The following is a 20859-nucleotide window of genomic DNA, read 5'->3' on the forward strand; positions in this document are numbered from 1 at the left end:
TGCTTTGTTTCATTTGGGGTTGGATTCATAGCTTCCTCCGCTAATAATTTCCAACAAGAAGGCAGCTGGAAACTGGCTCGCATTCTTTAGATTGGAATTGAGAAATTAGACAAAGTCTGCTTGACTGACCTTGCTTCAACAGCAACACATAGCAGATGGAGTGTGGGTAATATTTTGTTCGCTGCATCAACAAGCAGTGTCAGCTTTAATTACATACAAATCTCGGCGTTTGGGATACAGATGATACTTATGATGACCATCTCTAGGGCTAACTTATAATATTCCGTATACTTTCCAAAACACTAATACAATTTAGGATATCGCATGTAATAAATAAAAACAATGTGTCACAGAAGGAGGGAACGGTGGTACATAAAACGTTCGCGTAAGCAGCAGAACTGCAGAATAAGTCAGTCATTTTATTTTTACGGAGAAACCTACTAGGATATTTCGTCATTATGAACGTTTCAGTAGGGAAAACATTACCGAAGAAAGTAAACAGACGAATGTCATTAAAACCCTAGATCTTAGAAATCAACACCACCTTCCTTGGATCAAAATGATAAATGGGTGCTTGTATTGAATGACTTTTGTACCGCTCATAGTTGGATAAAAAAATTTAAAGAACATGAATTCGTAATAACAACACAATTACAAATAAGGCCTTTAAACAAAGAAAATAATGCTGGAATTAGATTGTTTCTTTCGAAAGAAGCCACAACTCTCATTCAGCCATGTACAAAAAAAATGGTTCAAATGGCTCTGAGCACTATGGGACTTAACATCTATGGTCATCAGTCCCCTAGAACTTAGAACTACTTAAACCTAACTAACGTAAGGACATCACACAACACCCAGTCATCACGAGGCAGAGAAGCCATGTACAGATTATTGGTTATTCTGCATGAACTAACAACGAACTTATTGCTCTGTTTGGCGAGGTGGATGCATGAATACTAATGTACAACTTATTGTTGCGGAACTGAGTTATGAGATGAAAGTAAAATGGATTACCTGACCAACGCTTTATCAAAAAAGGTCTGCAGTACAAGTCTCAGTTTGCACCTGTTTACATATGTTTCAAATGTCGACAGCAGACTCAGTTCAAAATGGCAGTACGAAAAACAACGTTCATCTGCCACACGTGTATCGTCGATCAGTGCACAGAGATAACAATTAGCATTCCGTCCCTGGTAGTTTCGACAATTTTGTATTACACCCGTTGAAAGTTAGAATTTTCTACATTTCTTCTCTGTGAATGTATGGTCCTTGTCTCGGTAGACGAGCTCGCTAACGCACGTTAGTTTAATGGTGCCCGATCTGCAGACGGCCGATTGTAGAAGATATGCTCATTTGACCGGCAGGGAGAAAAACGTGGTGCTGTGCCTGTCCTGATTACAAAACTGAGCGCTAGATTTCTATTCTAATTTTCAAAACTCGCCGCTGTTTTTCATGAAGTGAAGGCATATGAGGTTGTTGATGGCAATGCGATAGCCGGATGGAAAAGTTAACTTCAACGTCCTCCTAGGTGCTGTTTGAGTGGAGCAGGCTACGTGTCGGCACCCTGATTTCAAACTCCACTATTTATTTACTTCTATAGTCACAAGTACCAAAACAAACGACGCACTAGAGCGTGCAAGCATCCACTACAGCCACCTGCGAGGCACAGATTCACACGTGGAGCACTATAATGAGAAAAGAAGAGAAACTTCACAAACACCAATGAAATTGGGGCATGACTATTGCCTTTAAATTATTGACTGGCTAAAAATGAGTGGTACCTTTTGCTTGACAGTTTCTCAACAGGTTATGTTGCCTCATTAAACTCAGAGTTCCTACAAAAGGATTCTACAATTAATGGAACTGGTTCCTTTGGCTAAATGATTGGATATGTCCTTTCAGCCTAACGTAGACCACAGACATCATAAAGAGACAGACGAATCAAACTTATCAAATCCTCAAAGCTTGTTCTGTCGCAGGCATCGTATTCATTAGTCACCATTCTCTCCATTTCGTATTCGGGCAGACCTATTTATGAAGGGATAAAATCTACAGAGCAAACATAAACAAAAGTGACTAATTGCTCGCTCGAACGTTAAATATTGCTACCTTCAGAAAAGGACACACAGCCACACGTAGCATTGCGAAGTAATTTAAAAAATTCATTGGGGTTTGTGGTAAACAATCTGAAATTTTGCAGTTGAAGTTTTCCGGACTCTTTTTGAATCAATAAATGCATCGAGAAATCAATTTGTGTATCTAACCATTTCTTAAAAATTTTTATGGGTATCATTTGTACAGCTGTTGCTCTGTACTTACCGACAAGACGAAATAGGTTTAGTGAACTTACTCGAGGAAAATTTTCCGTACAAACACATAATAAAATGACTACTGTTCGTCTTCGAGCACCTGTACAGCTTCATTATCTGTTATAAGCGCCAGTTGCCATATTATGGCAACCGTGAAGATAGACATCGCTTTAGTAAATGTAATGGCGGTGTGTTTTCCAAATCTTTTTGAAAATAATTACAGACGGCGAGATAGGGAGCTACATAGTGGATCCATAACTCTGCTTCTCTCGTGCCGTGCACGGGCTGCAGAGGTTGGCGAGAGGAACGCGAGAATATAAAGGCCAGTTGTAGCTGAGACCAGGCGCGTGTCATTCTGAAGGATATCTGGTTGGGAGACTCGTTCTAAACGAAATGCGCATACATTACGTCTGTTAACTGATGCATAAATATTGTGTGCGTTTATTATTCGTTCTTAAAACTTTTATTAATGTTACTTTATTAATTTGATTGTAAATTACTAACAATGTTGGGCGGACAACGAATTATCAAAGGGGGATCGGAGTGCAATATACAGTCACACTAAAGCTGATCGCTGTTCGCGGGTATTATTTCACGAAAATAATCTGTGCCGTTGTTTGACGTTTAATGCTTCGGGAACCGTACAAGTGTAATTAGGTGGTGCAGATAAGACAACTCTTTCTATGGCACAGGAGCACGATAAATCAGTCAGAGAAATTGACGTACGTTCCACATGGAAAGGAATGACTAACACTTTTGTTGTTAAATAATGTGACTACAGGTTGCCACCCGAAAAGAACAAACTACTTTGCCCTCACATCTTCAAAATGTAGTTTGTACTGTCTTGAGAGTACCTATACTGTGGCTCATATATGTAGACTTCGCACTGATTACACGTCTGATGAAGGAAGGAGTATGTTTAAATTGTTTCTGCAGCAACGTTTTTCTTCCTTACACTTTTACCTACACAGGTTTCGACACCTTTCTGCCATCACCAACGGGCTGTTAGTTTATCTGATGTCTGAAAAATCAAACATAGATTTGAAAAATAGCAATTATTATGTGCTTGAAAAACATAACTGTCGTTTTTAAATTTTCAGACATGAAACACTGTCATTATGGAATGTAAACTCAGAAAACACGTATAGGTGAACGTGTAATTTCCTATTATTGGAAAAACCATTGGCTTTCCCTCCAGTGATTAATTCTGCAAACATCGATGTTAGAGAACAACACAACTCAAAGGGGGATCATAGCTCATGGAGGCAGAGTTGAAGTAGCGCATTTCATTTCAAGTTAAGGATACTGCTCAGACACTTTTATTTTGTACAGGAAATTCAGTTCTATTGCGGAGATACGGTACTGCTTCAGTCTGTCTGCAAAGAAACTGGCCATTGCCAGGGTTAAATGAGGTGCTCTGGCAATAGCCTAAAGCTATTAAGGGAAACCATGAAATTTCTAAATCGGAATGGCACGTTACGACTTAAATGTGGCCCAGCCCGAGGTGACTAATCACTGTTAGCACAAGCACTTTAGCCTAATAGAGAAAAGATTGATAATGTATTTTTGTCGACCTACCATTGTGCCTACCATTGTGACAAGTGTTTGCAGGAATAGCTTTACTTTGTGATACTTGACAGACTGATACAGCCAGATCCATGCCTACTACACACCGTAGGCTTCTGTAATTTCTTCGTTTGTGTCTCAAACCTTTTACGCGAATGCTGGAATGGTTTCTTAAAATACCATGGATGGTTCATCCCTCCCGTCACTACCACTCCTACAGTCCTTTTCGAGCACAGACAGCGTTCTGTATAAAGTGACGCCATTGTTAATACGATGAAGTCTCACCTTCCTTAAAATTACTGGATTCAGAAGTCCTTCCATTCCTTTCTCCTTCCTATTACGACCTGGTCCATTTACGGAAATTGAGCAGTGTATCGTCTGAAGCATCCTGACCAATTTTATGTACTGATCTCCTTTCTTATTGTAACTATTAAAATACGAAAAACTGGCAATGACAGTTGATTTCATCTTAGAAAACTAAACGTAAAACAGATCTTGGTGGGGCAGACTGAGATTTAAATCTTTGTGCGACCGTACGATTTACTTTTCCCGTGGTATCCCTGAATTACTTCAAGTAAACCAACTCCTTCCATACCTCCTTCCCATATTTTTTCAGAAACTTACCTCAAGCAGTTTATAATGTTATTTCTCATGTGACTTCAAAAATTGTGAAGTAATGGTACATAATTCTTAATTAGTTTCAAAATAGTATGGTGAAAACACTGCCCTTAATAATGTGTAGAGGATAAGAACGCGTAGAGAAATTCAAATTAGAGCAGGCTACAGAATGAATAAATTTTCCTGATACATCCGAATGGGCCATTCGTCCTACAGAATGTCGCCCATATCCTTGAGTATAAATCGAGGAAAGCGTATACTGTAGCAAATGTTATGCTTCAAGACTATTTACGTTGCGTTAGATGTGCAAGGAATCCAGTTTATTTGAGCATTCGGATGATGTTTGGAACTTCTTGTCCTTTCCCTCAGCAGTTTGTCATGTGTCATTATGGCTCTTCCAGATTTTTTTTAAAATTCTGACTTTTAGATGCCTCTAAAATAACTGGCTTATGGTTTTTAACTGGTTTTTTTACTACTAACCTATAACAAAATTGAGTCTCCATAATTACATGACATTTAACCGTTTTGGACAGCTCAGTGATTCGGACGATAACGACAGATTGCAATCTTGGATAAATTTCGACAGCCCACTAACCAAATGAACATATTAAACAGAACTTCTCGTTAGCGTTTCTACTACGATGACTCTCCATTAATTAACTGTTCAAAGATTCGAGCTCTGCCGTTGACTTTAATTTTTTGGTTCTTTAGCTGTCTGAGGTCCTTTCTTATCCACCTGCAGTGGATACTCGCAGTGCCTCAGAGACTGCTAACGTCTAGAGAGGTCTAGAAAAGCACGGGAGTAATTCAAGGCAAGCAACATAACTCCACTAATCCCCAGTCAAGAGAGGTGATGCAACTGATAAGGCACAGGAATAACATGTAGAAGGAAGGTGGTTCAAGCTCCGCTACGATTATCACGATTTAGTTTAGCGAATGCCAGATGCTTCTTTAATGACGAAATGATCATGTACTTTGAAAAATATTTTATGTATAACAAACATCATTTCTCAGTTTTCAGGTTAAACAGATGCTAGATTAATTCTTCATGAATCCCTTACTGTAATATCTGCACAAGGACGATGAAGTCGTTAGAGACGGAAGTATCTGAACAAAGGCTTCAGTTTAATGATAAGTTCTCAAAGTACAGAAGCAACTTTATAATTAATACTTTGCATTAAGAGCTACATTAATAACAAGAAAAACATCTCAAAAATAACATAATTAATCTGTAGAAACAATTACTATTTATTTGAAATCAGTACTATGACTATATTTTCAGTAAAATACCACTGAACTTTGGATTACTCAAAAGGCAGGTTGATACGAGTTGTCATATTCTTCTCTAAAAACAAAGCTTGCGTCTTTGTAAATCAGCCGAATGCCCGTTTCAGATTTTCTTTATAAATTCATTTAGCTTCCGCCACTCTTAAAAAAACTATATTTCAGTGGTTTTAAAAAATCCTTATGTCCAGTATATTCTTCACTTATTCTGTCCATTTAGTATTTGGTCCAATGCCTTCACTTATTCTGTCCCTTTAATATTTGGTCCAATACTCGTCTTCGCCATGTGAAAAGGCAATTCAGATTTCAGAACAGTCCAGTGCTGAAACACAAAAAATAAAATCATAATACAATCAATGAAGGAAGATGTGTAATAAATGTAGGAATATTTCAGAAGTCTTCTGCCATAAACAGAGCGTTGTAAGAAAAAAGCCAGATGCGGATGAAAAAATGATTGTTCACTGTAAATAGTTTCAAACGGATGTGATTAGTAACAATGCCTGAAATATGTATTTTTACACTTACTGTCTGTAATTTGGCTTAGAAACAGAGCAAGCTGTTTCTGCATAACGGAGACGCACTCGGCTATTTCTTGGTTAGAGAATTTAATAATCTGATTCAAACTGAGATATTCTAAGACTGGCACGTACTACTAGATTTCAGTAGTTACTATAATTTTAAAATTATTATTCGGGTGTCAGATTTATGTCGTTCCATGATTTTCAAGATTTACGACCTCTCTTTGCCATGAGCGCTTTGAGCCAAGTTGTTGATAAGATCGCTGCGCTAGTTTTGATTCTAGCTCGCCACATGCGCCTGGCTCTGTGAGAATGACTCGTACCGCAGTAACGCTAGTGCTGAATATAAAAATATATCATTTTAAAATACGACACCCTCAGCCACACCTTTCGCAAAATTTATACCTGGTCATGTTAACTGTGCCACAAGCTTATTTCGTTATTAATTACAGAGTGATGCTACAGATTATACCTGCATGCACTGTTGTAGTACCCTATGAAATGTTGCATGTAAGTACATAAATAAGTACGATTACAACAGAACGAAATCATACAAGAAAAGATATTCCTTCAGTCATGATGTTCTTTTAATCACAGTTAATCTTACAAGGCAAAAAGAATTTATCAGATGGACTAAAACGTTTTATATGTTCATGCACTTGAAATCGTAAAACAAAAACTGGAAATGAGATATTAAAGCCTTGTTGCTAACATAAGGAAAATGAAAAATAAAAAACACACTTTTTTGGCTCTGGCTATAAAATTCGACAGCTATTAGTAATGTATATTGATCACGTTCAGAATTCCCCGAATCACCAAGTAAACTTGATTGTAAATAAGTCCTTTCCTCATAGGTACATTCCCATAAAGAAAGAGTTCCTCATTTCCTTACATGTATGTCTTGTCTTTCAGAAATCTTGAGTGGCTTATGCGATAACAATAATGACAAAGATGACGACAGAGGAATGAAAGGTAAGTTTCTAACTGTAGGTTTCTATTTTTATCGCATATTAAATCAAAAGAGCCGCTTTCAAATTTCTGCTAATAACATACTTACAAGTAATTTCCATGTAGTTACAGTGAAATGTATGTAGCAGTCATTTATAACAGTAACGATTTAGGTCACATTACTAAATTGACCATTATTTTATTTTAAAACACCCTCATGGCAACTATAAGTACTAGAATTTTTCACTATAGTTTCCATTCGAAAGCAAGGACCATCGTATGCACATTCATATTCTATAAGTAAATAGTGTTTACTGCAATTTTAAGAGCTATGTTATATTCGCTGTAGCTATTCATGGTTCACCAAGGGACTGAAGAATGCGTCTTTGCAAACTTCATTAACACAGTTGATCAGTATTTGTACTTGCCGAGAAATTGTGTTGCAGTTACGAATAGTCGGTCTTAATGAAGAATTATCTACCAGCAAAAATCGAGGTGCTTTATTTGCTCCAACCGACAAACCAGAAAGTCAGTTCATTCCCTGCATCGCAGTGTGCCAAAGAGTTAATTCAGCAAAAAGCAAAATTTCTACTTTATTCCAAGAGCGGCAAGTATACACACAACAGTTACAAATAAAATACGGATCGACTAAAAATACAGTAAACGTTAAACACATAAATAAGTGCTCAAAACAATATATATTTTAGTCTTAATTGCTTCTCGTCAGTGTAATAAATTATGTGCTTTTTCAAGAAAACAATGTTCGACGTAGTGACATGCATAGCAACAGCTTTCATTGCTACAAACCTCCTATAATTCCTCGCCATAACAAATTATGCAGTACCTTTCATTCAGTAAGGCGGCTGAAAGAAAAGTCTCCGCAGCAAAAGCTGTAATATTATCACTCGTATTTAATTTGCTACACGAAGATCTGCATGCGCTTGTGTATCTACAGATAACTGCAATTGTTACTGTCACATTTGTGCTCAGAAGTAACACTCGAAAAGACGAACTGTGATACTATAGTCCAGTTATCTGTTCAGACACGTGACGAGTCACATCGGTAAGGAACTGGAAAAAAACAGGAAAACGAGACTAACAGTAGTGAGCTGTTGTTACAACCGGGAGAGAAACGCAGTCCGTCCCCTCCATGTTAAATTTACTGTTTCCTTCTGTGGAATTAAAGTCACCTCACCGCTAAGTTGGAAAGACCCTGTTTCTATAACGCAAAAATAATTAGAAATGTATGTAAACAACTATATACGTGTGCCCTCCTCACGTAATTTTTAGACAAGCTACAAATTCATAGTATTCAGAAATATAGAAGACGATAAGCCTGAAATTTCTCAGTAAAGAGCGCATGTGAATTCCTAAGGGACCAAACTGCTAAGGTCATCGGTCCCTAGACTTACACACTACTTAAACTAACTTAAACTAGCTTATGCTAAGAACAACACACACACCCATGCCCGAGGAAGGACTCGAATCTCCGGCGGGAGTGTATGACTATCGAACTTAATTCCACGAATTAGTGTACACGAACATAGTGACATGGAATTTAGGAGGGCTTGGATATGTTCCTGTGGTATCCCCCTCCATGTGGTTTAATGGTAGTCCACAAAACATCAGTATATGAAGTTGCTGGAAAGATAGGCGCTATTTCTGGCCCAAAAGTGTGACCATTTGAGTTCAAATTGCCAATGGAAAGCTCAGGGTGTATCCAATTGGCGGCCTCGTCCAAGACGCTTGGCGTCGGGACTCCACATCGCTCAACAACTTAAGCTGCCAGACTGCGAGTACTTTAACAGTGTCTATCATGATCGGTGTAGGACAGATTAAATACTACAGCTTACAACTCACCACCCAAGTTCATCGCAGTCTGACTCGTTTTTGGTTTATGGGTAATGGGAAGCACAACCACAGCATAGGTATCACCAGTACGACCCGACAATGCAGACAGATCTATACGCTCCAGGTTCGTAGTAACGTTGTGGACGATGCTGCACAAGCCGTCACAGACGTGTAGACAAGACAGCGGACATCACGTGGCTGTGGACACATTATGTGCTCTGGTGCCTGCTCATCACAGAGTACGATCCTCGCCTGTCCACCGATTATACACACGCACCACTGTAGTAGCAGCACGCTCTCTGCCAGCTTAACCTTCACGGTATAACCAATCAGCTTTTTGAGGACCGAATATTTTGTCCCGTTTTAATCCCCTTAAACATTATGTCGCTCCTTCTGATGTCTATGAGGCATGCTGTCACTTGACATACTTTTCCAGTTTGCTTTTTTAGCTCCTCACGCGCTGAAGTTGATATAACACTCAGCTCTCGATAAGAAAAGAGAGGAGACTACACGTGGATCATCTCTCTATAGTGTTGGCTCAAATGGCTCTGAGCACTATGGGACTCAACTGCTTTGGTCATCAGTCCCCTAGAACTTAGAACTACTTAAACCTAACTAACCTAAGGACATCACACACATCCATGCCCGAGGCAGGATTCGAACCTGCGACCGTAGCAGTCGCACGGTTCCGGACTGCGCGCCTAGAACCGCGAGACCACCGCGGCCGGCTATAGTGTTGTTTTCATTGCTGGTACACTAGCTTACGCATCCTCCGATTCTCGATTCATTCGGACCACTGTTATCAAGTGTTGGAGTTTTCACAACCATTAGTGTATAACATGCGACACATTTGCTCTGTAAAGAGAACTGGCTGGTAAAGAAGTAAGCTTAGCAAAGCATGAAAAAGTTTCATATTACGAATATTGCTTAAGTAACCTTTGCACTGTTTCTATAATTTCGCGGCTATTTGCCAATCGCTTCTAATGGTATGTCTATTCCATACCTGTTTCTCACGCAATACTCATTGTTTTGCAACTTAGTAGGTGTTAAAAGTAGTTTATTGGCCATTAAAGAAGAAATACAGATGATAAACGGGTATTCATTGGACAAATATATTATAATAGAACTGACATGTGATTACATTTTCACGCAGTTTGGGTGCATAGATCCTGAGAAATCAGTACCCAGAACAACCACCTCTGGCCGTAATAACGGCCTTGATATGCCTGGGCAATGAGTCAAACAGAGCTTAGATGGTGTGTACAGGTACAGCTGCCCATGCAGCTTCAGCACGATACCACAGTTCATCAAGAGTAGTGATTGGCGTATTGTGACGAGCCAGTTGCTCGGCCACCATTGACCAGACGTTTTCAATTGGTGAGAGATCTGGAGAATGTGCTGGCCAGGGCAGCAGTCGAACATTTTCTGTATCCAGAAAGGCCCGTACAGGACCTGCAACATGCTGTCGTGCATTATCCTGCTGAAATGTAGGGCTTTGCAGGGAATGAATGAAGGGTAGAGCCACGGGTCGTAACACATCTGAAATGTAACGTCCACTGTTCAAAGTGCCGTCAATGCGAACAAGAGGTGACTGAGACGTGAAACTAATGGCACCCCATACCATCACGCTGGGTGATACGCCAGTATGGCGATGACGAATAGACGCTTCCAATGTGCGTTCACCGCGATTTCACCAAACACGGATGCTACCATCATGATGCTGTAAACAGAACCTGGATTCATCCGAAAAAATGACGTTTTGCCATTCGTGCACCCAGGTTCGTCGTTGAGTACACCATCGCAGGCGCTCCTGCCTGTGATGCAGCGTCAAGGGTAACCGCAGCCATGGTCTCCGAGCTGATAGTTCATGCTGCTGCAAACGTCGTCGAACTGTTCGTGCAGATGGTTGTTGTCTTGCAAACGTCCCCATCTGTTGACTCAGGGATCGAGACGTGGTTGCACGATCCGTTATAGCCATGCCGATAAGATGCCTGTCATCTCGACTGCTAGTGATACGAGGCAGTTGGGATTCAGCACGGCGTTCCGTATTACCCTCCTGAACCCACCGATTCCATATTCTGCTAACAGTCATTGGATCTCGACCAACGCGAGCGGCAATGTCGCGATACGATAAACCGCAATCGCCATAGGCTACAATCCGGCCTTTGTCAAAGTCGGAAACGTGATGGTACGCATTTCTCCTCCTTACACGAGGCATCACAACAACGTTTCACCAGGCAACGCCGGTCAACTGCTGTTTGTGTATGAGAAATCGGATGGAAACTTTCCTCATGTCAGCACGTTGCAGGTGTCGCCACCGGCGCCAACCTTGTGTGAATGCTCTGAAAAACTAATCATTTGCATATCACAGCTTCTTCTTCCTGTCGGTTAAATTTCGCGTCTGTAGCACGTCATCTTCGTAGTGTAGCAATTTTAATGGTCAGTAGTGTAATTTGAACATTTATGCTATTTTTCAATTCCTCGTAATTAAATAAAGGTATTTGGGAGGAGAGTTACTCTGAAGGTGCAGTGGAATAGAATGAGACCTTTCGTCAGCTGTCTTTTTAATCCTTAGATTATAGAGGTTTTAAGATTAATAATTTGTATTCTTAAGGACATTTCGTATCTGCTATACATCTAGGAGTGTCTTCTTGTCATTGTGAACTGTAATGAAAACTATAGGTCTGATAGAATTAAATTTTCCTTGAGACATACGAGTTTCAACTTTATCTACGATAATGACAGAAGCAGAAGAAACGAATTAAAATTTGTGTTACGGCCAGGACTTGAATCCGAGACTCCTGCTTACTAGGCAGAAGGGAAGAAAATAGTCTGAAGGCGTGAACTGAAGTCTATGTTAGGGAGGAACATCTGCCTAGGGAGCAGAAGACCCAGGTTTAATTCCTGGCCGTAGCACAAATTTTAATTCATTTCTTCAGCTTCTATTATTATCGCAAGGAAAGCGTAACCAGAAAACACTAACTCGTCTCTGCCATTCACTTAGCATACTCATCACTAGAAGACGTCGAAGATATTCGTAAAATTTCAGGTGTTAAAAATAATACTTTCCAGTTTTCTTCATCGGTGCAAAGTTATACATTAAATTCAGACCGTGCTTGCGATATTGAGAAAGCGTAACGTGGGGAACTTGTGATAACAGGGATGCGGAGCAGCCAGAATGGTGGTGCTAATTTATTATGGGCCGTGAGCGTTTGTCATGCAATTGCAGCAACGAGTTTTGACAGCTGGCGCTGGAAGACGCCTCTCACTCGCATAAATCCCAATTTCCTGTCAAAGCCGGGGCCTGCCCAGGGGCCTCGTCACTGCAGCCCACAAATAATGGCACTGTTGTCGCCGCTCGTTTCCCCCGCATACTAAATACTGACAAAGTTTCTAAACGCGTTACTCACGCCATTCAGAGATAAAGTGCTCAGCATTACAGTCAACAATTGTTCCGACGGAATTTCTCCTGTAATAATTTGTTACAACTTTCATTCGCTGGAGAAAATTTTCAAGATACTCAGACCTAACGCATTCCAATCGTCATAATAAGCTATAGACGACATTAAAAGTGTGATTTTTGTGTTAGTTGACACTATAGGGCTGAAAATTATTTAAACCGACAAACGCTGGGACGTTGAACGGGACACCAACACAAATACTTTTCTCTAACGTTATAATTACCTGTGAGTATTTTTTAATCTAGTAGAGGGCGCAATCGCTCTCAGCGCTCCTGCAATTGTGCATAACATGGGGAGAAATCCGACGAATGTAAGAAATGTTCCTCATGAGCAATCGCAGGGTGGAAATCAATATCGGCTTCAGTGCCAAAAACAATTTCTTTTTTTTAGTTAGACCCGAAAAACCGAGCTAAGTGCCTCTGCAAATAATGTGAAAGTCAGGATAAGCACTACGATCATTTCCAACAGCGCAGATAAGGCCTGAAAGGCCTGAAAGACAGTATGAGCGATATGTGCCGGCCCATTTGTGAGGCTGGAAGGAGGTCAGAGTGTCAATACCTAAGGAGCTTGTAAAACTTACGGAGAATGAGATACCTAACAGTAAATTTGTGGTTACTACGCTCCAGTCTGAAGACTTTATTATTTTATTAACAACGAAAATAAATATTTACAAATGTAGTTGGAATCAAGTGATAAAATTCCACGTGGCGTCGTCAAAACGAGAACATCGTTTAACAAGCTTGAAGACTGGAGCACCTACAAGGTTTTCAAGAAAGGGATTACCACCGACATAATAAAGAACTTTGGTTTACCGTCGCAGCAGTGTAAAAACAACTTGTCTGCTGAAAAGAAAAAAATCTGTAACAGATGCTGTCGTAATTGAAACTAGCTAATAGAACAATTTTCGAACAGTTAATCTGATAAAATTGCTTTGTGCCCTATAAAATTAAAAGAAGGATTAAAAATAATTTAATCACGGGATCGTATATCTGTAAAATGTATCGCTAAAACGTTTATTATTAATAAAACCGGTAAATGCTTGAGATTTCTTTCATTCGCACTTGACTCGTGTTTGCCGATACCTCTGTGGCATGTAGAACGTCCTGTGTTTTTCAGAATAAAATGTTTATTTTCTTTGAAAAAATGAAGGGAGCTTAAAAAAATTGCAAGAGTTGTGTGGCTCTTACTGTAGATAATAAAAAAATAGTGTTAAGGTTTTCTCATTTAAATATTTGTATCAAAACAAAAAAAAACTGAATACCGCTCAGTCAGTCTTTTGGCACTTAGGCCGTTATTGTTTTCCACTCCACAATTCTTAATTCACTTCACTTACGGCACGTGCTCAGTCTGGAACCAGATGATTATCCACTCAGAGCACAGTTTTGGCAGTGGTACCTGGAACAGTGTCAAATGCATTCAGCGGTTCCGTCCTCTGTTCTGTTTACAGATGGAGCAACGTTCGGGTGTGAAGGGGCTGTAACATCCACAGTTCGTATGTTTTGGTTGATATTAATCCATATGCCACATTTACTCGCGCTCATAATTCCCAGTTCTATGTGAATGTGTGAGCAGAAGTTGTTGAGGACTGTTTATGTGGGCCATATCTCCTACCGAGGCCATTAAATGACAGGCATTATTACAATTTCCTCACCAGAGCATTGGCAGAATTGCAGGATGACGTGCCATTCGCTACAAGACAGCGCTTGTGGTTCCAGCATAGCGGGCGCCGGCACATTTCAGTCGTCCTGAGCACCGATTCTTGGACCGACAGTTTCCAGAAAAGAGGATTGGTCCTGTGCCATGGACTAATCGATTCCCTGATTTGATCGTCTGGACTTTGTGTGACGAGAGGTGTGCAACATTGTTTACAAAATCCTTGTCGAATCAGCAGAGGACTTGATTCACAGGAAAACACATTAGAAAATGTGTTTTCAGTGTTCCGTGCAACCTCCCAGAGTTTGTTAGTTTAATTAATTTTAATCCACAGAAAACTCGCTCTACCGGTTTAAAAATCGTCACAGGAAAATGACATAAGAGATAAACATTTGTTTCTGTATTACGTACAACCTCCCAGAGTTTATGGGTTTTAAATCATTTTCGCCCTGTATAGAAAAGAAGCTGGTGGCTACAGAGCTCGTAAAATTATGTCACCCGTCATATAAAGGGGTTAGGAAATCACTTAGAATCCAAACAGACACCTTCTTTCATTGAAGAACAGAATTTCGTGCCTCAGTCATCTTAATCTGTCTCTATTGAAAGAAGTAACACAATTTAAGGAACTTGGCCAAACGCGTGACCGAACGTTATCTGAGACAAGTCCAGCTTGGTACTCAGATAATGTGTAAGAAATAATTATCAGACATTATGTTAAACATAGTAGTCTCTTTCTTTCCAAGGCGGCGTCTTCCGAAAACGTAACGAATCAGTAGTGTAATTCGTAAAATCTAAAAGTTAATCGCTTAACGTTTCGTCGACATAAAGGCGATTAGAGAGGTAAAACGGCCTCGACTTCGACAAGTATGGAGAAAATAATCAGCCATAGTTTGTTTTTAAGAAACTACTCAGGCCTTTGGCCTCAGCGTTTTTCCTAAAAACACTGACAAACAAAAATCAGAATATCCGAGTGGGTATCTGAATCACGCTACTCCAGACAGACTAGCTTTCGGATGGAACTGAATAAAATTTTGAAGTTTCGTTTTTATTCAGTTCACTTCATGTCAGACTCTCTGCACATCTTACGGCAAGAACGTAATGTTGTGTTGATTCATGGTAATATTCCGGATGTTGACAGAAAAATCGAAATATAGTACTGATACTTCATTAATACTTTGGAGTAAAAGATGGACCTATTAGATAATTTCTTTCAGTTATTGTATTAGATACACCGCGAATGATGTATACACATAAGAGACGCCTCGTTCCTCTCTAACGTCTACTTAATGTTCATTCTTCGTCATAATAAACCAGAATGATGTGGTTAGTGTTTTCGAGATATTTTTCAGAAAGTCATCTGCCTCTTATAGTCAATTTTGGTACACTTTGGCAGAATTGTGGTAAGGCTTAATGGTGCGCAGCCATTAGGCGTGCTTCCCGTTCTCCTCTATCTTGTCCTCGTTTTAGCCACGTACTACAACACTCTTAAAATTACTCAGATTCTTTCCAAAATTATTTTAATCTGCTTAAATACTTATTTATAAACGCGTGATCTTTTTGTAGGTTTTTTGCTTTTCCTGCAGTTCTTGTACCATCATTTGCCATCTCATTTTGCATTGTTCGTTTCATTAAAGGGTCAGTTCCAACAATGACGTATAATCTCAGTACTCATTAGGATAAGTTCCTCTCTACTATTTTCAAATTTTCACTCTCATCAAGAATCGATCTAATGGTTTCAGAACATCTAGTTGGCACGTAGCCCCTGACCTGGCCTAACTAAATTATTCAGACACGAAAGCATAATAGCAAGTGAGGTGAGCATATTCGACAAAACACAATTTGAGAAGCTGTTTATTACTTTTTCAAAACCTTTCTGAAGTTTCTCCCCTCGTATGTGTTTACCATCATCTGAGATGCATATTGCAATAAAAAAAGGGTTATGCATTAACGTCCGGTCGGCAAGAACGACAATAGAGTTGCGATAAGCAGCATGTGTTGCTTGAAGCCTTCAAATCGTCATCAGGAGACTAGCGTGATTCGTGTTATTGACGTTTGACATCACGTTGACAAACATTGAGTGATGAGCTTCTGATAAAAAACGCTATGACTTTTACCCAGACGGCCGCGGTTCGAATCCCCCAAGTGATCACCTTGGGCCACTAATTCTTTTGGTCCGATACCCCGCCGGCATGACTATAACTAGGATCGGGGCACTAACTAAAATTGGGCATTGCTGTGGAATGGACACCCGGCAGCGTATTCGTATGAAAATTTTTGCGGAATTTGTAGCAAATCTATCTCAGGTTTGGCCTGATATCAGCAACTACAAGTCCAAGGTACACTCCTGCTTTATACTTATTGGAAGTGACTTCAATAGTTTCCCGCAATTTATACCTGTCTGGCGATTTGCGATATGTCGCGAGTGTGTCTTTCCCTAACCATTCTCATTTGTTAACTTATTCTCCATCTGTAACAAGCTCTTTTTGTAAGTGGCGACACACCCAGAAAGAAAAGTGGGCAAAGATGAAAATACGTTGATATAGTACTCCACTTTTCGTACTTGCACGAATATGTGTGTACTTCAAAGCTGCCTTTAAAATGTATATGTGAAGAACTTAAATTATCTATTTGAGACTGACTATCACGCTTACATAGCTTAAAACTTATCAGTACTTTGTAACTGATCACAACTTCAGAAACTGACCATAGTACCTGCAGAAACCACGCTGCACCACCCGCAAAGACACTAGATGTCTTAATTTCGCCAGTGTTGCTGGGGAAGTATTCCCTTCCTTTATTTGTCGCAAGAGACGTCAGGCATACTCGTGACATAGACAGTAGCCACGTCGATATGACAAACTGCATCCGTCATTTCACAGACGATGCTGCACAATTTCATATTCTATGGCAGCGCGTGTCATCTATCTTACCAGTAGAGGGGGCCGTGATAGCAGGCGCTGCTGCCAGATTACATCTGGACCAGGGGAATGCAAGGACGTGTGCTGGCGGCCAGTGGGACCGGTTCTAGGACACGACCACACTCAACACCATTTACTACACTGCTCAGGCTGGCCTATTTTTTTTCTCCTTTTCCATTTGACACGCCTTGAAGTGACAAAAGCGACCGTGTTGTGCTTAATCAGACGACTTTATTGGTCCAAAACTTAACCGGCATGCTCTTGTTTTTCGGTCTTCAAGCGGCCATGGAATTCGTCGGTGACGATTATGTAGTACAAGTGCAACCACCTGGTGTCACTAATACAACAAAACTCCACAAAATATTTTCAAATTTGTGAATTTCCTATTGCGATAACAAAATCTGACCCAAAATCCACTGATTTGAAGGGAGCCATGAGGTGCGTCTCCATGGATAATACAACATCAATTCTGATATCGAAAAGAACTGTCAGGTTATCCCTAGCAAATCTAAAATACTTAGAACCAATGAAAAGATACAGCGAAACGAAGTATACAAGGGTGCTTTCTCATAATTTCTCAACAAAGACAAATAGAGACTCGGGTAACATAGCTGAGAAGATATTGTCGGGATAGTTGAGAACGCAAATTCAAAGTCATACAGCAAATGTCACTTGACACTGAACAAGCAATTGAGATGAGCGGGGTGATAAACAGTTGCGACAATCTTAAATGAGGTTTTCGGTGGTTCCTCTAAATCACGTGAGAGTGATGCCCAGCTAGATCCTTAAAAACGCCCAAGGCCAATTTCCTTCCCAAAAATTATTCAGTCCGACCGTGTGCTCCGTCTTTAATGACACACGAGATGAGTGGAACGTTCAACAATTATCTTCTTCATTCGGCACCTTGTCTTGTATGATTCACGACGTCACCATTAAGGTCAAGTTCTGATTTACATGACTGCACCCTCGTTCCATTGCGCTGTTTCCTTCATTGTACGTAAACCATAGTCTGGTTCCCCTATTACAATTAAGAAATGAAAAAACTTTTTATAGGGTACCATGTTATACCACAGAATAATTGGAGCTTATGCATGGCTTATGTCCACAAACTATTTGTAAATAAGACAATTTCGTGTAAAGTAGAATTTCCGCCACGAAGAAATCGGTAAAACGTATTGATGAAACAAATAGTGCTGTGATAGTGGGAAGTGCTAACCAGAATTCATTTTATTCATCCAAATAATACAAATATAGTACAATTATTAAAATCTTCTAAAATAAGAAACAGTCGCAGTAAAATATAACATTGAGTAAAGTCTGTGTCAAACTAATTCTGTTAAAATTTGTAATAATAAAACGTACAATAGGTATGCCTGTAAGAGGAGAAGTAAACGCTCGTTTTATGACGCAGAATTTTTTCTCTCCTGAACAGACTACAACCTTGTTATCGATTGCTTTGATAGATATTAACTAATTTATGCTATAAAACAATGTATTACTTCCCATTTTAGGTAAAAATTCAGTTCTTAAAGATCCGACATGCCGCATTGCCTTCTACACTCTTACAACAGACACTGCTCTTTTCATTTGCGAACTATTCTCATCCGGCAACATTCGAAGTAAGTTATTAAAATAAGGCAATTTCCCAGATTATCTTCGCATCGGATGTACCTGATATTGCAACTGCAACTGCGTTTGATATCATTCTGTGAGGAAATTTTAATTAATTTTGAACATATGAATGATTTAAGTTAGAAGACACTTCAGTTTCTGCCTCCGAGATAGTGAGATGCACAGCATGTGGGCGAAACTGTAAACCTGATACGGGACAGATATTCTATTACACTTGTAGTATGGTGTGGTTTTCAATGCCGTTTTTTTGCTTCGAACGAATATGATGTCAGTAGCTTTTCACAACATCCACAATTCCAAGATATTCGGTACGGTTTTCTAATGGCTGTAAATTTAGTCCCAGTGCGATTTAGGTAGCGGTAGAGAGAAACATTACACTAAAATGGTATTTACCGATCGAAGTGGCGCAGTCGTAGGAGACTGGACTCTCATTCTGGAGGACGACAGCTCTAATATTCGTCTCGCCTTCCAAATTTGGGTCTCCCTTGATTTCCGTAAACTGCTTCAGGTGAAAGCCGGGATGGTTCCTTTAAAAGGGAATGACTGATTTCCTTACCCAGTCACAGTGTGTGCTTCGTCTGTAATGACATCAACGTGACGAGACATGAAACCAAATCTTCATTTATTCCTTAAGTGGTATTTTCAGTTTTCGTCAAATTAATTTGAATATTTTCTGTCGCATATGTTTTGTAAAAATTCCTAGTAATAATAGGAACAGAACCATCATGATTGATAGCATATTCGCAAATAAATTTTGACGTATAAAGAAAGACAATACTGAGTAAACAGCTTCGCATAAACCAATGGCATTTTTATGTGGGAAATAACGCATTTTATGAATTTTAATATTTCACTACAAAGATGCAAATTGACATATGTACGGAAAATAAGGCATTATGGTATAAAAGGTCCTATATGCAAAAAGGGCTATATCAAGCCATGTTTAATATTGTTACCTTGACATCCTCCAGGAGTCGGTATGGCTAAGTTTCGTGACACGTCAAACGAAGATGTGAGATATGAGTATCCTTCACTTCTTTGTTGGTTGCCCTTACCATTTGGAGTTATAACTGTGGTGTGAGGAATTAGATGTAATTTATTTGTTTCTATCTCATGACAAATAGGTTGTTCGAAATAATAGAGAAACAATTTCTTGTCAGTAAGCATAACTTTCTTCCTTGAGACTCTAACTTTGCCTTGATAGAAAGGAGAAATGGATTCGTGAAGGCAATTGTACTGATTGACCAATTTAATACCTAACACAGTCTAAGGCTGCTAAACCATTTAAAGTTAGTCACATGGATAGTCAAATATTCTTCCTTATCCAGCTGCAGCTGACGACACTGTAGTTAAAAAAATCTCAACATATCCAAAGCTGTCAGCATCACTCCTGATTTACCACATTCTGGAAGTTTAATGGTCAAATACTTCGTCAGTGAGGTACAGTCTGCCCATAAGATAAGAGGTCTGAAGTATGTGAAACATCAGATTCGCACCAATGGAAGTTCGCTCCTTACTGAAGCCACTTCGAAATTTAAAAATGATAAAAAAGGACTTCACTGCTTTGATTCCTTGCTTCCGCAAGAAGAAACACCTCTTAGGCGTATGGTACGTAAGTTCCACACAAACCTGTGATAATTTTGTGGGAAATGGTAACTTTCAAAAGTTTTAATATTTCACATCCCCTCGCAACTAATAATCCAACTCTCTAGCTGAGTGGTAAGTGCGGCTGGCTACCGTTTGGAGGGGCTGAATTCAATTCACGGTATTGCCACGGTTTTTTCCTTTGTCGGAGGACTAGAACGGGGTCTTCTCAGCGTCACGATGGCAATTGAGAAGCTACTTAAAAGAGACGTAGCGGCTCCAAGGTCTGGAAAACCGACAACGACCGGAAGAGTGGCGTGCTAACCCCAGGCCACTCTATTACGGTTCCGAATGACACCGTGTGACACAGGATTACACGGCAACCTATCTCTGTCGCACAGTCATCTGTGTTTGAGCGTCCAGTTTCAAAACCGAGGAATGTATTATGAAATCGCCGATAAAGTGGCACCATAAATGTCGTAGTGTGCCTAGAATTTAGTTTTGGACAGTGCATTAT

The 20859-nt window shown here is 39.8% G+C and overlaps 1 protein-coding gene across 7 annotated transcripts in view; it reads left to right on the forward strand.

The window, feature by feature from the left end:
- LOC124722841 (nuclear factor 1 X-type) overlaps positions 1–20859 on the forward strand; it is a 585762-nt gene that overhangs the window by 330938 nt on the left and 233965 nt on the right. For 5 of the 7 annotated variants that reach the window (XM_047247961.1, XM_047247963.1, XM_047247965.1 and 2 more), the window contains exon 5: positions 7208–7267. The exons of the other annotated variants lie outside the window; for them this stretch is intronic. In XM_047247961.1, coding sequence (XP_047103917.1) covers positions 7208–7267 — 60 coding nt within the window. The remainder of the gene's footprint in view (positions 1–7207; positions 7268–20859) is intronic. 7 annotated transcript variants of the gene reach the window in all.

The sequence above is a fragment of the Schistocerca piceifrons genome, chromosome X (genome assembly GCF_021461385.2).
Source record: "Schistocerca piceifrons isolate TAMUIC-IGC-003096 chromosome X, iqSchPice1.1, whole genome shotgun sequence".
In the NCBI taxonomy this organism is placed as follows: domain Eukaryota; kingdom Metazoa; phylum Arthropoda; class Insecta; order Orthoptera; family Acrididae; genus Schistocerca; species Schistocerca piceifrons.